Here is a 15,931-nt window from a genome sequence, read left to right as displayed (position 1 = left end):
TGCCACAAATAATGAACGCATCAGGAGTGCACAATTTGTATAATCTTTATGCAATTTTTGCCTTCTGTCTGACCCTTGATTCTAGATTAAGCACAGTTTATCTCAACCTGGGTACATTTTGCAATTGGTAACCTAATTAATAATACATTTATGGAGTCAAAGTCATCTCAAGGGATGAATGAGGATGGAACATCAGAGTCTTTCTTGCAGGCTGCCATGTCTACAGAGAAAGCTAGACTGTCACTCGAGTTTGCTATGTTGGAAGGCAAATACTTCAAAATAATGACTCATATATTCAAAAATTTAAAGATAGAGGCTGAGTGTCAGCTGTGCACAAACAAAAACATCATTATATGTGGCTCTCTTGCAGCGACATAACATTTAAAATCCCACTTGAAATCACGGCACCCTGAAAAACTACAGGAATCTGAGGAACACAAAAAGGAGTTTGCCAGTGCACAGCGTAACAAAGCTAGGATCTCAGACAGACAGAAGATTTTTTTTATCTTGTTCAAGTGACACAAAATAAAAATGTATCTGCAGAAACAGAGATAATGAAATTGTTCAAAAGGCATGTATCCATTGGCCAACACAAATTATTCATATAATTATTACAGGGCCTTGCCAGGTTGAACACTCAATTTATGAGGATTTTACTAAAACAACAAACTCTGAAGAGACTGGCAATGCATCCAACTTCGCATAGGCATTTGAAGTGTTCAGTATCAAAGTTGTTCCAGAGGAACAACATGAGACAGGAGATAGAGCGGCCGCCTGGGAGTCGGACGGTTCCTGATTCGATTCCCGGCTCTTTTGCGTTTGTCGAAGTGTCCTTGAGCAAGATACTGAACCCATAACTGCTTCAGGTGAGAAGAGTAGTGCCTTGCATGATTGCCTCCACTGACAGTGAATATGTGAATACACTGCATGTGTACCAGTGTTCCGCCATTGCTGTGTGTGTGTGTGTGTGTGTGTGTGTGTGTGTGTGTGTGTGTGTGTGTGTGTGTGTGTGTGTGTGTGTGTGTGTGTGTGTGTGTGTGTGTGTGTGTGTGTGTGTGTGTGTGTGTGTGTGTGTGTGTGTGTGTGTGTGTGTGTGTGTGGGTGAATGTGAAGTATATTATAAAGCGCATTTGAGTGGTCAGAAAGACTAGAAAAGACACTATACAAATGCAGTCCATTTGCAGTCCATTAAGTAGGAAGTGGGTCTTTCAGACATTACAATAGATCCAGAGGGAGACGTGTCAGAGTGTGCCATCATTCTACCGCCACACGCAGGCACATACACACTCATTGAGTTTGGTTTCGACCATTGATACCAAAAAGGTTCTCTAGGCATTCATCATGACAAAGTGCTCAGTCCTATTGAATGCTCTGGCAGACCAAAATCTCCTGAAATTGATTTCATGTCCTCAAGCATTGTCTTTGTTATTGATTGCCTTCAAGGTCAGACCTCATGCTAAAATAGTGTGCTCCTACATACCTACTGTACCCTTTTGCTGTTCAGGCTAAACTACATGAGCTGCAAGCCTCAAACCTGTGGTATTGCACATTTATTTTTGAAAGCCATCATGGCTGGCTTTAACAAAAGGTTCAATAGCTTATTACAGCTTGAAATTGATGTCAGTGGAGCCAGTCTGGTAACAGCACCCCAGCCATTGTGTAAGTTGTAGTGGTTGCCTCCCAAACAAACTGCAGAGAAGAAGTAGATACCATACAGTATGACTCATTCTGCACTCAGCTAGCTTGGTCTTCTATCATAAAGTGACATTGCTACTTTAAACTCCACTGAAGAGAATAGGGATGACTTCTCCGTCTTCTTACCAGGGTAAGGCAAAATTACTTCCATCAGAATGTCTGTAGCATAATCATTATTAGTGAAAATTTGTCCCCGGTTTTTACATTTTTGTGTTCAATGGAAAATTGCTGTATTGAATGTCTCCAATCCTGTCAACAGGAAATGACAGCCAGGTGGGTAGAGAGATGTCACCAAGCCAAAGCAAAGCATACAGTAGTTAAAGGAGTAGTTCACCCAATTTTATTTATTTTCTATCAATTACACTCCCCATGAAGTCTTGAATTCATGGAGATTGTTTTGTTTTTGTCGCATTCCTAAGCCACTAAATTGATGACCGGTGGAGTTTCCTGCCAGAGACTCAAAGAGTCTCCTAAGAGTCTCCTGCCGGAGACTCAAAGAGCCTCCAAAGAGTCTCCGCCGGTCATCAAATTATTGTCTTAGGAATGCAACGAAAACAAAACATTGAATTCAAGGCTTCATGGGGTGTGTAATTGATAGAAAATAAGTTATTTGTTGGGTGAACTACTCCTTTAAGGCTGCAGCATACTCCAAACCAACATACATTTTGGTCCACTATGGTAGGTCACTAAGAACGAAATGACCTCATAAAAACTTCAGCGGTGGCTTTCAGAATTTTGTTCTGTACTTGCACCTCCGTGATTTTAGCAAAACATATCCAGACATTGTGTGAGTATAGTCAGACACTCATGTGCTAGTGATTTATATTGCATTTCTGCAATCTGTCACTGTCAGCAACGTACCATGGACTGTTTTGATGACCGACTACAAATGTAAAGTTATTGTTGCTTTCCTATTTGTATTGAGCCTTCGTTTCTCCATATACCTGTCTTTCGCACTGTCACTACTGTCAGAAAATAAACAACAGCATACTGTAGCACTCATCTCGTCTGTGCCATTACCCATAAATATGTTACAACAAACACACCGAGATGGCAATTCATTAATTGAGAGAGATAGAACACACTTTGTCCACTGTGTCTGTCGTCAGAAATGACAAAATCTCAGAGACAAATTACGTCAAAGCATTTTGCAGTTTTGTTTGATAAAAAACTAGATAAAGTGCTCCTCGGAGCACAGGTCTGCACCAGGTCAGGTAGGTTATTGTGGGCCAGCAATGTTTGGAATTTGCCAATCAGGAGGGAATATAAAAAATCTGACAGATCAGTCTTAATCTCATGACTATAGAGATAATGTTTACCGATTTGCGTGATGTTTGGAAAAAATCTGTTGGATAAATATAAAAAAAACATAGTCTCGGGACAATAAACGGCGGAGATTCTGGCAGAATACTAAGTGGGCAGGGTCAAGCATTCAGAACTCAGAGCCGAGTTCTGAGGCAGTATAGAACACAAACAGGGGCAGAGGTTCTGCTCTGACAACCAGGGAGTGTGTGTGCACAGTCGGAGATTAGCTGTGCACAGACGGAAGGACGGACAGACGGACAGACGGACGGATGGACAGACGGATAGACGGACAGGGGGGCACGGTGGCGCAGTCAGTAGCGCTGTCGCCTCACAGCTAGAAAGTCCTAGAAGGTTTGATTCCTGCCGGGGACGCTGTGGGCGCTGGGGGCGTGTTCTCTCCTCCGCGTCATCAGTGCCCATACCCTAGGTGGGGTTGATGAAAGGGCCTTTCTGTGTGGAATTTGCATGTTCTCCCCGTGTCCCCTAGAGTAGGTACCCTCACAAGAACATGCAGTAATCCTGGTCTCTATACTGCCTCCCCCTGGTCAGCCGGGGCGCCTGATGGAGAGGAAAGGAACTGGTTGGAATAACGTGTTCCTTCCACCTTCCTATCGGGGAAACTCCCCCCTGTTGGGTGATAAGAAGGCTTGTTAGCTCTCATGCATTGAAGGAGGTATGAGCTCGGCTCTGGGCTCTCCCTAGGCTGGCAGAGGGAGTGTAGCTCCCAGGATTACTTAGACAATTGGCACTGGGTGAAAAAAATGGGGTTGCAAAATTGTGGGATAAAAAAAAAGAACACAAACAGAACTTTCTTCGGTTGGACAAGCCCTTCTGATGTCGAAAAACTATTTGCTGTCGTTTGGAATATGCTGCAGCCTTTAGAGACCCTTCAATTCCTAGACGATCCCAGGGAGGACCTGTATTCACTGGATTCATATCCACTCAAGTTACTCTTTGTGAGATTTAACACCACTTTGCCATCATTGGACCAGTTGCATCTCTTTTCTTTTGCAGGCATGGTTCATCTTAACTGCTTGACTGTTGGAGAATAATAATAATAATAAAGTGGCAGTACATGAAGGAGTTGTTTAAGAGTGGAAAGCACTTCTCTTTCTCTTATACTAAATGTGTTGCACCTCACTCTACTGTTCATTGTCACACTTCTCACTTAGTTAGACAGTTAGGAAATTCGCCTACTCTACTGTTGCACTTATTAAAATTTGTTCCTAAAAACATTTAGTCATTTTGTATTTTCAAATGACACATTATTTGTATTTTGTTGATGTCGGGCGGAAACCTTGTATGTCCAAAACGGTTACATTTCAGGAAATTAAAAAAAAGAACCTGTGTTCCAATGGATCCAATGTAGTTATTATTTAGTCTCAAGTTCTTGTTAATCCTCTTCATTGGTTCAATATTTGTCTAAATGAGAAAAGTAGAGCCCGCACTCCAGCTACATGGAATCGAACCACTTTATTTGCTGGTTCGTTGCCATGTAGGTGGAGTGTGGGCTTCACTTTGTTCATCTTTTTCCGCCCAGCACCCATTGTCGATGTGCGTATATTTAAGTTTGCTTCAATATATGTAAAACCCAGACACACTTAACCTTTCATTGATTTTTTTGGGGGGAAATAGCGAAAACAGCAGATTTACAAGCTCACAACACACGTCACAATGCGACGTGTTGAGAGCTTGTAGATTGGCTATTTTCAATACTTTTGCGTGACACTGTTGTACAACTAATTAATTTATGGAAAAATATAAAAAGTTTAAATAAGGTTTTTGTCCAACAGCGACGATTTGTCTTTGTATTAAATACATTTTCTCACACCAGTATTTTGTATATTTTGATAATTTTATGAGCAAATATTAAATTTGTTTAATGTATTTGTTCTGATACCGATACCAGTATCAGAAATGCCTCTGACACAGCCTAAAATGCTGAATTGGTTATGGGTGTGACTATGCACCGATCCACTATCAGCCATTCAGCCATTCAGCCATAACCATATTAGGAGTTCCCAATGTAGCTACGTCCAAATATGGAGTGCGTTCTCTAACCTCAATGTGTCGTCATGGCATCAGGCGCAAACTAATCTCTCAAGAACAGATTCTGCTCTGCGTTGGAATCTGTCGGTAGCCGTGTTGACAACCCGTGCGCATTGGTTTCAAGTGGGTGTGCCTTCAGATCAGGAAGCAGGCCGCGCTTTACCCAATCAAATGTAGTGGGCGGGATTCACGTGTCCGTCCACCCTTTCCCCCTCGAAACTAACCTAAACTAATTTAACAATAGCGTCCTCGGAGCAGACAAAACCACGGAAAGATATTCACATTTTAACTTACTCTTTCATCATAGAAACAAGTGGGCTTATAACCAAAACCATCCATGTTCTCTGGGAGAAGTGGTGTTAGTGTTCCGTGTATAAATATTGTTAGTGGGAATGAAAACATAGTCGCACCAACCGGAAGCGATGTGCTGAAGGCAGATACAAACCCCGCTTTCCTTGCGCACTGGTGTTACGTTTGCTTCCTGCCAGACCCAACAGACATAGGACAGCAGAGGTCGCTGTTTTTCATTTTCAGTTGGGTCTGGCTACGCGAGACTAGGCGCAAACAAATCAGTCAGCTCCATATATGGGCACAAAAGGGTGCATGCCCATATATGGGCATATACCGATGACATCAGGGATCTCTGTATGCCCAGATATGGCCATGTTCACATGGGACCGACCAACTTCAAATTCGGCGCTCGCAGCGGCAAGGACTCGAGGGAGTGCGGTGCCCGCCGTCGAGTAGTTTGGATATCCAGTTGTCCAGAACCGCCGATCCAACCAATATTCCCATATATGGCCAGTCTAATATATGGGCATATACTGATGACATCAATGATCTCCATATATGGGAATAAAAGGGACAAGGACTGACAGATACAGAGATCTCCATATACAGGAATAAAAGGGACACAGGTAGACAGACAGAAAGAGACATCTCCATATATTGTCACAAAAGGGACAGAGGGGTTCAATGGGTACCCTGACAAAGCCCCCGACACTATGACTCAGACATATTGGTCGGATCGGCAGTGCGACGTAGGTGTGAGGGCTACTATATATATATATATATATATATATATATATATATATATATATATATATATATATATATATATATATGTATGTATATATATATATGTATGTATATATATATATGTATGTATATATATATATATATATGTATGTATATATATATATATATATATATATATATATATATATATATATAATACATATTATATATAATTCATGTATATGTGTGTGTGCGTGCGTGCGTGTGCAGGGGGGGGGCTTCTCCGCTCACTCTTCACAAATTGGATAGTGGGACCTCTGGCACTCCTCAGCAGAAAGCGTCCTTTGAAGACGTTGGAGCTTCAGTCACTCTTTCTTCTTCTCCCTTGCAAGGCTTCCAAAGCGCCTCTGTTTGTCACCGTTAGACTCAAAGTGTGACGCTCTATTCACATTCATTTGCCGACAATAAAGGCAGCTACTGTTTCTTCTGCCTGACCCAGCAGAACGTCAAACACCCTCACACAAGCCTCCTGCCCTTGGTTTGATGTCCCTGGCAGGGCTGGTGTCTAAATCACCCTGCTCATGCCCCCCCCAACTCCTTTCTTCTTCATCAAAGATAAGTTTCACTTCACTGTAACCTAGCCTTCTGCTCTGCCAATGAGGAATCATAGCTACTGTGTGACATTAGTCCCAAGAGTTTATCCCAGGTTTAATTCAAAGGTACAGCACTAATGCTGCTTTAATGGCCGCATCATTCTCAGATATCCCCCAGTCAAAGGACATTTCAAATGAGGCTTCGAAGTAAAGACTGGCACTTGAAAGGGTGCAATGTGTGTGTGTATGTGTGATCTTGCATGCCTGTTTGTTTTTGGCGCTTGTGCATGTGTGTGTTGCTGGGCTTGGGTTTACGTGTGTGTGCACGTGTGTGCACATGTGCCTCTCCACTGTTGTTGGCAACAACAGAGGCGAGGCTTGTTGCTTGTTGCTTTCAGCGGTCTTTTATGTGGTGCAGAGGGAGAGATGGAGAGGGAGAGAGAGCTGGTCAAATGGACGTGCTAATGCCTTCATGTGTACACTGGGGGTCCTTTATGGAGCAGACTGACCCAGCAGACTCATTCCCTTCTTTTCAGTACACAACCCCAGCTACCCTGAAAGAGAATAGGAGACGAGCTGGGGCCACTCTGGGGACCCAACCCTGTTAATCAACACACTGCACTGGCAGAGAGCCCCCGTCAGATAAAAAATAAATACATTTGGATTGGAGACACAGAGCCCGAAAAGATGAGCTGAACTGAAAATGAAAATCAAAAAATAACAAGAGACAGAGAGCAAAAAAAGAACTCAAACCATCTTTGTTAAAAACTATGCTAAGACCATGCTTCTACAGATCTAACAGACATTGAATGTGCTCATAGAATGCACCTGACACGAACTTGGAAAACATGCAGAGAGGCAGAAGCTCAAAGAAGATGTCTCACTCAGGAAACATCATAAAACGACTAACCCGAAAGCATTGGCAGGAGCACTCAGAACTCGTACATTAAAATGATCCTTTAATGGACATAGGGCAGGAAAAAAAAGGCTGATGTTTCGGGCAGTAATGCCTTCCTCAGAGCCATCAGCCTATTTTCCAGGATAAACGATCATTTCAACGGGCAAAATGCTCCTGCCTCTCCTTTCCTGAATGTGATATATTTTTTCTCTTGAGAATGAAGTGCAGTAATTTTGATTCTGTACAAATGGTGGGATATTTGCAAATAATTTCATCACAAACAAAGTTTGACTTCATGCCGTATTATATCTGATTGTTCCTCACTGCAATTTGCCCGCAGGAATCCACTGTGATAACGTATGTCCACAAGGATTCTGGGGGCCCAACTGTTCGGTGAGCTGCTCCTGTCAGAACGGAGGCTCCTGCTCCCCAGAAGACGGCTCGTGCGTGTGCGCACCTGGTTACCGAGGGACATCCTGCAAAAGAAGTGAGACCCACGTTTAAAAAAAACAACCAAAAATCTGAAACAATGTACTGATAGCAGCGTGGTAGCCATCTCTAGCTCACTAGTGATGCGGATTTGTTGAGAATGAGTGAGTTAACTAGCCGGGAGAAACACTTAAGCTGTTGGTAATAAACGTCTGAGAGTAAACACTTCATACCAACTATCACTAAATCACATGTGTCCTTATTCCAACACCCCTTCTCGCTGCCATTTCTCAGGCTCTCAGTGGGAGCCACACAACCCTTGCCTCAGGCTCATCAAGACCACAGAGGGCCACTCTTACTGGGAGTGCAAGCTCTGGTCGCTGAGTAGAGCCTCTCTGATGCTGTTCTCAAGTGACCAGCTCGCTGATTGGAAGTGAATTTCACTGTGACAAACCTGTAAACATCCCTTAGAGTGGAACATAAGAGAGAGGCACGTGTGTGTGTGTGTGTGTGTGTGTGTGTGTGTGTGTGTGTGTGTGTGTGTGTGTGTGTGTGTGTGTGTGTGTGTGTGTGTGTGTGTGGGACATGCATGATGCACGTGTATGTGTGAGAGAGAGAGACAGCGAGAGAGAGGGAGTGCCCTCTAAATATCAGATGTCTTAATTTCTACGACCCACCCTTTTTGAAGGGAATCTCCCTGAACAACAGACAGTTAAGACAGACAACTTAGAACGTTTGCAAGTATTATACCATTCCTCCCTCTAGTGAATCAAAATGTGTCTATGTAATACAGCTTGTATACAGCTTTGTATATTAGAGTACTGTAGGTGCTTCCTGCAGCTGAGATTGTGTTACCTCGAAATATGTTTTGAGTATCTCCCAGTGGCTGACAGGCTTTCAGTGAAATCAGCATACAGAATGCACAGATTGATAATAATTACAGAGTATGAAGCCTCTCTCGTCGAGAAGAATCAATATTATAAAAAGGCTTTCAGAGGCCCCTTAACTCCTTTACGGTTCCATTTCTGCCAGTGACTCAAATAAAGACTGACTTCTCTTTCGCTCACTCCCTTTGTCGCTCTCCTTTCCTTTGTCTTCTCCGGGTACTTTTCATTGATTTCGATGGCCTTGATTTTTCTCACACCCATCTCAATTCTTCTTCCCCCTCTCTGTCCCCCTCCCTCTCACTCTCTCATTCTGTCCCTGTTCCAGTCTGCTCCCCTGGGTTCTACGGGCACCGATGCAGCCAGTCATGCCCGCAGTGTGTGCACAGCACCGGGCCGTGTCACCACGTCACAGGTCACTGTGAGTGCCTGTCTGGCTTCTCCGGCTCTCTGTGTAACCAAGGCGAGTATACAGCACCTCAGCCACGACGCTACTAATAATAAATATTAAAGTATCAAATGTCCCCTACTTGCAGCAACCTTCGTCAGAAATCAGAACATTGCAGTGACGCATCCGTCTTTTTTTCCAAGGAGACAAACAAAGAATCTTTAGAGTCAGTCAAAGGAGCTGCATGCAGATTGCTTTACAAAGTGTCAGAAGTATGCATGTCATCGCTCTTGGGTGGAAAACTTAAAAAATAAAAGAAAAAACAGTTCCAATGGAGGCATGAGATTCGCTTTTCATTGGTTAACCACTTTCAACCTGCATGGCGTAGCTACAGTGTTTTGGGCATGTCATTAGTTGAAATGTCGACATCGACATGCTCATCGCTGTGAGATCATAGTTTTTAAAGTATAAAATAGTGCTTTGGCTTGTCACAATTATTACACAACCTAATCCCAGTTATTTGGGATAATCCAATCCCATTCATCTGTTGACAAATGTTCATGAATATTACTACTAAAACTAAAACTAAAATAGGGTTAGCTCACGACGCATTGCATCATCGCACCAGGGCACTAAGGCGCGGACAGTACCAGACTACGCCACTCTAGGAATTAGTGTTTCAGGGCAAATACTAATACTAATGATCGAAGCTGCAATTAAGGTATCAGTCAGGTTGAAATATATCTTTATTACCACAATAATTCTTAAGATGTAAAATGATTACAAGATGTATAGCTTGTAGATCAGCTATTTTTGCAATTTTGGAAAAATGTTGACAGTAAACAACTATTAAATATATTGTATTTTTTGGCCATAGTACATTATTTATTTTAATTATTGTCATTTCTTTGTATATTTAAGTTATTTGTTATATCCTGTGTAATGTACAAAGCCTAAAAGGCAAACTCAATTCTTAATAGCAATTATCTGAATGGCAATTAATCGTCAAGTAAAATTTAATGATCAAGTGGTTAAATAATTTATGACCCACAGAGAGACATACAGTGTGGGTTATAAAGCGTCTAATAGCATTCCACCCAACAGTGACGATGTGTGACCAAGTCAAAATGTTCTTCTTGTATTCATTGCTGCCTGAAGCAATGACACACAACACCTTTTCGGGCATGTGAGATTGTCAGCAGTGTCCTAGAGTTACTCTTGCACTATTTCTTATATCAACAGTGAAGATTGCCAGTTTATTGCCAGTACAGTAAGTACATTGTTGCCCATATTTCACTTTGTTGCCTGTTGGTGGGAGAATGACTGTACTTAGCTAATGCTACATTACCCAGAACATTGTCTAGTGCGTTACTCACTCTAGTGTGCCTTACAGGATGATTTTAATCCATTTCTGTCTTGGATATTTAACAAGCTGGGATGGTGCCAATATTTTGCACTTGCTAGAGATCAAAGAACTGTTTGAACTGACTCCATTTCTCTTGTTTGAACCGTCCATGTGAGTTTTAGGCCGTAAAAGTGACAATAGTGTAGTGATGACCTACTTAGCATTCAGCTACATCTAAAAGTATTTTATGGACACAGGGGAGGCAAATTTGTGTTTCAATTTCACACAACATAAAATAATATAGACACAGCTTTATAGTTACTGTTACCATGCTGCTACTGTCTTACTATTTAATGACTACATAGTGATAGCTGTGTGTGTGTGTGTGTGTGTGTGTGTGTGTGTGTGTGTGTGTGTGTGTGTGTGTGTGTGTGTGTGTGTGTGTGTGTGTGTGTGTGTGTGTGTGTGTGTGTGTGTGATACTCAATGGTCACCCAGTAATGAAGAGGAGCTGCTGCTGTGTCTTGCCCTCCTGAAGGAAGTCGAAGTGTAGATATTACTTCTCCTAATAATTTACCAGTCTGTCTTTATAAATAACCAGAAAGGCAGCGGGGGTATTTTGAATTCTCTTTCATTCTCTTTGAGAAATGTCTTATGAATAAAAGTTTAATAGGTTAGCTAAGGAAGAGGGAAAGAGAAAAAAGAGAGCCGCCACTAATTTGTCCAGATCATAATGAATGGAGAGCAGGCAGCAGAGGGTCTCGCGGGACAAAGGTGGCCAGCGTGCGCACACAATCACTATCTCCTCTGGATGAGCCACGCTGGTATCCTACCCTTACAGCCTAATGAACACCTGCATGAAGGGGCTTCAAAGAACTCTCAAGACAAGGAGAAAGTCTGTTGAAATGCAATCATTAAAATCACCTCATATAAAGAGTCGGACTGCTTCACAGCCACTAAGATGTGTCCAACGCAGGCCTGTTCTGTTTATTTGTCAACTTAAATGTACCTGTCTACCTGTATTCAGCGGTTCTTCAACGTTGTTGGGATGATGGTTGAGGTGCTATATAGCACTGCTGCCTTAAAAAGAACCTGTTGAGACTCTTCAGAGGTTCTACTGATTCTTCAGCTTAGTTTAAGCACCTCTAATGGTTCTATATACAAACATTTGACAAATATAGGTGCTATATAGCACCAAAAGAGGTTCCCCTGTGATTACCAGCCAAAGAACCACTTGTAGTGCTATTTAGCACCTTTTTTGTTTGGTGTATATAAGGTGCTATGCAGGTGGAAAACTTGTGCTGGGTGTTAATACAGCGTTACAGTTATTCCTTCAGTTGAGGGCCCCACTGGAACAATATAATAGGCTTTGTACTGACAATATATTTATTTTTATTAAGGATATTGACAGCTAACATATAAATATAAATTATTTGTATTAAAATAATTATACACTGGTCTATGTACATGGTCTATTTTAATTCAGTGGCACAGCAGTTGTTCTGTTGGGCCACTTAAATAATGTCCCCAACACTTTAAAGGTATACCTAGAGCAACAACTATTGATATTTACACACTAGTTCATATCTAAACAACAATATCAGTCTTTTAATCATATAATGATATGGAAATTACTTAAAATGAGAAGTTTTGAAAAGGTGAGCCTACAGGTAGCAGAATGGAATTGCACAGTGATGACATCACGAGTGGAGGAAGCTCCTAGACATACACTGTATTGCCAGTACTTTGAGTATAATATTGGCCTATGAATATAGATATTTGCAATGCTCTGGAAGCCTCTCTATTGTTAAAAGTTAAATGAAATGTATATTGATGATATGTATCCTTGAATTTGTTATGACATCCGATACTTACTGCCCCTTATGTCTTACCCTAGATACTTACGGCACCGGATAGATATCCGGTACAATGTGTAAATATGTTGATAATTTGTTTGTTTTTATTGATCTCTCTTAATTCCCCCTTGCCCCCCCCCCCACTTCTTCTTCTTCCCTTTCTCTTATGGAAATAACAAAAATGATGGAGCTTGCATAAAAATGAATTTCACCCACTGTTTTACACCTGTAAACCTGTGATGTGACAATAAAGTTGATTCTGATTCTGATTCTGAATTTGTTTACTTTATACAGATTTTAGGTGATTTCCCACTCCTGACATCACAAACCTACTCAACTTGGGATTGTTGAATGTTGACGGCGGGACAGATTTAGCTATTCAAACACCTTTTACCAACATATATTAAACATATTTATTGTTTATGAGACAAATTATAACATACTGTACTGCAAGTACTGTTTTTTCACATTATTTTAATATCCAGCATTTAAAATTATCTGTTGCCTTGCCTTTAACAGCATGCCTAACACCCAATTATATAAAAGCATACATTTACTTTCACGCTCTTTGGAGCTTCATTGTTCATCTTGGTAACAAAACTCAAAGCAGTGTGTCCAACTTTACTGATTGATTGATTTGTTTATTGTCCTTTCAGACTTTAATTTCTGTGCCTATGACAATCGACGCTGACAGCTACAATAAGAACTTGAACAAGAACCCACAAGATCTGTTTCTGTCCTGCCTACTTGCTAGTCTGTGCATGTGCTAGTCTGTGCATGTGCTGTCAGAGATCACATGCAGATGAGTAGCCTACATAATTGACTATCTCCTCTCTGTGTATTCTCAGTGTGTCCAAGTGGCAGGTACGGGCAGGGCTGCGGTGAGACCTGTATGTGCACCAACAACGGCACCTGCAACCCCATCGATGGCTCCTGTCAGTGTTTCCCAGGTTGGATTGGAGAGGACTGCTCTCAGGGTAACGTGATGCACTCCTCATTGTCATTCACCCTGTCTCTGCTGATGATCTGCCTCTCCATCTCCATCTCCATCTCTCCCCTCTAGCTTCTCCTACACGTTTACTTTCATGCACATCTGTCATTTTCATCCCCCTGAACTGCCCACAACCCCGGCTGGTGTAAATCACGCAGCTTACGGAAATGATTATTGTGAGACATTCCGCCTATGTGCGGCATGATTTAACGTGCTGAATGGCTGAGATTAGAAACACAGCTTTGTGTCATTAAGCTGTGGGAAATTGATACATGGTGGTCCATTCCATTAAGCACTTAGAGGAGAAAATACCTCGTAATTAGACAGATATTATATTACCAGTGTGTGGTCTCCCGATCATTATTTAGGATAGTTTAGGGTGCACTGGACAGCAACATACTATACTATGTAAAGCATGTGTGTGGTGGAATACATTTGTGAAAATGTCCTCTGTGGTATTGTGTTGTTATGAATTGATGTGTGTCATCCATAAGGCATGCTCAAGTGTGTGTGTGTGTGTGTGTGTGTGTGTGTGTGTGTGTGTGTGTGTGTGTGTGTGTGTGTGTGTGTGTGTGTGTGTGTGTGTGTGTGTGTGTGTGTGTGTGTGTGTGTGTGTGTGTGTGTGTGTGTCGTCTGCAGCCTGTCCCTCAGGCCAGTGGGGCCCTGATTGCCTCAACTCGTGTAGCTGTCACAATGGAGCCCAGTGTAGTGCCTATGATGGGGAGTGCAGGTGCAGCCCCGGATGGACTGGCCTCTACTGCACACAACGTGAGTCTCCCCCAGTATAGTCTGGTTTTACCAATAGACACACAGTGCCATCTGCTGGCATCCCCGCAGTACTGCACTAGGTGACAATTGTTCATTCTCCATCGTCAAAAGAAAGACAAACACTCTGGAAAGAGCGTTGCGATAATATGTGTTTAATGAGTGAAGTGTCAAAAGATCTACTCTCTTTTACCACCAGCTACTGTTGTTATCTCTGTGTGATGCTTTTTACATGAGGCATTCAGTCATTCATCCAGGAATGCAGTGGATTAACCCCATTGCTCTGCTGATATGAATAGCATTACTTCTCCCATCAAAGGCTTGGTTTGCTCTTTTTGTGATGCTGCACTGTTGTTGTCTTAGCATGGATTCTCTGTTCCTATTGTTTAGTTCCGTGTTTTCTCCACTGTACACAGTAAAGTCCTGCGTTAAATGTACTCTGAGACTGTACGTACCAATGGAACCAAAGGGACCCATTGAATCCATTTCCATTTGTACACTTTCAGAGTTACAAATGGATAAATTGACGCTGGGGATTTTAGTGTGTATTAAAGTGTCACCCATGACGCCTTGTCGGGAGCATGAGATTTGTGGCTGAATAAAGCTCAGCTCCCATTCATAAATGACTGTATATTCCCAACAACATGGCCTTGTCATGTTTCATGTTTGCTCTCCTTTTTATTTACCTCCTCTTTGTTCCTGAACCCCCAACCCCTCACTGTCCCAGGCTGTCCCTCAGGGTTCTATGGCAGGGACTGCTCTGACGTGTGTCGCTGTCAGAATGGCGCTGACTGTGACCACATCATTGGCCAGTGTGCCTGCCGAACGGGCTTCATTGGGTCTAGTTGTGATCAGAGTGAGTAGTAGTACTGCAACTCTGTGTCTGTCTGTCTGTCTGTCTGTCTGTCTGTGTGTGTGTGTGTGTGTGTGTGTGTGTGTGTGTGTGTGTGTGTGTGTGTGTGTGTGTGTGTGTGCCTGCGTGCATGTGCTCGCTAATGTGTCCTTACCACTTCATCTTCTGCCCCATAAGTAAATCACGTGGCTGGATTACTTAAAGGAGACACACCATGAATTTGAAAAAAATATTTGATATTTAACATCATATGGTGTATGTCCCTCAAACCATTTTCAAAAGGTTTGAGCCTAAATCAACACTCAGATATACTCATCCCAAGTCAATTCTCTCAGGCTTATAAAGCACTTTCAGCTGCAATACCAAAACGTCCTGTTGGGCAGAGGGGTGCTACTGAGCAATTCTGTCTGTCAAAATACATGGGCAGAATGGTTCGTGATGTAAGCAAACATGCCATTCTGAGATGGCCTGTTCAGACACGCCCATTCTGAAAATCTCTGAAATGAGAATGAATGACTGAATGTTAAAAGAAAAAAAAAAGTGGGGTACAAGAGACACTGGGGAGCCCAAAAAAAAAAAAGTGAAATTCATGGTGTGTCTTCTTTAATATCTTCTTCTCTCCTGTGCAGAGTGTCCTGCGGGTACATTTGGTTATGGGTGCCAGCAGTTATGTGAGTGCATGAACAATGCTACCTGTGACTATGTGACTGGTACATGCTACTGCAGCCCAGGATACAAAGGCATCCGCTGTGATCAAGGTGAGTGGCCCCATCTAGACATAAAGTACATACTGTATTTAACCATGCTTCTAAATATTGGTGGTTGCGTTTTTTTGGGTTTGTTTCTTAACATTTAAACCAGTGG

At 42.2% G+C, this 15,931-nt stretch overlaps 1 protein-coding gene across 1 annotated transcript in view; it reads left to right on the top strand.

Moving 5' to 3' along the window:
- megf11 (multiple EGF-like-domains 11) overlaps window positions 1-15,931 on the top strand; it is a gene marked incomplete at both ends in the record, with an annotated part of 74,834 nt that overhangs the window by 52,922 nt on the left and 5,981 nt on the right. Inside the window, 6 exons of the mRNA XM_084060219.1 lie at window positions 7,898-8,044; window positions 9,199-9,333; window positions 13,307-13,435; window positions 14,089-14,217; window positions 14,942-15,070; window positions 15,697-15,825. Of these exons, the coding sequence (XP_083916345.1) occupies window positions 7,898-8,044; window positions 9,199-9,333; window positions 13,307-13,435; window positions 14,089-14,217; window positions 14,942-15,070; window positions 15,697-15,825 (798 nt within the window). The remainder of the gene's footprint in view (window positions 1-7,897; window positions 8,045-9,198; window positions 9,334-13,306; window positions 13,436-14,088; window positions 14,218-14,941; window positions 15,071-15,696; window positions 15,826-15,931) is intronic.

Source organism: Gymnoscopelus microlampas, assembly GCF_963454915.1.
Source record: "Gymnoscopelus microlampas genome assembly, chromosome: 6".
NCBI classification, from domain to species: domain Eukaryota; kingdom Metazoa; phylum Chordata; class Actinopteri; order Myctophiformes; family Myctophidae; genus Gymnoscopelus; species Gymnoscopelus microlampas.
The sequence above is the reverse complement of the archived record's forward strand: the minus strand, read 5'-3'. Positions and strand labels throughout refer to the sequence as shown.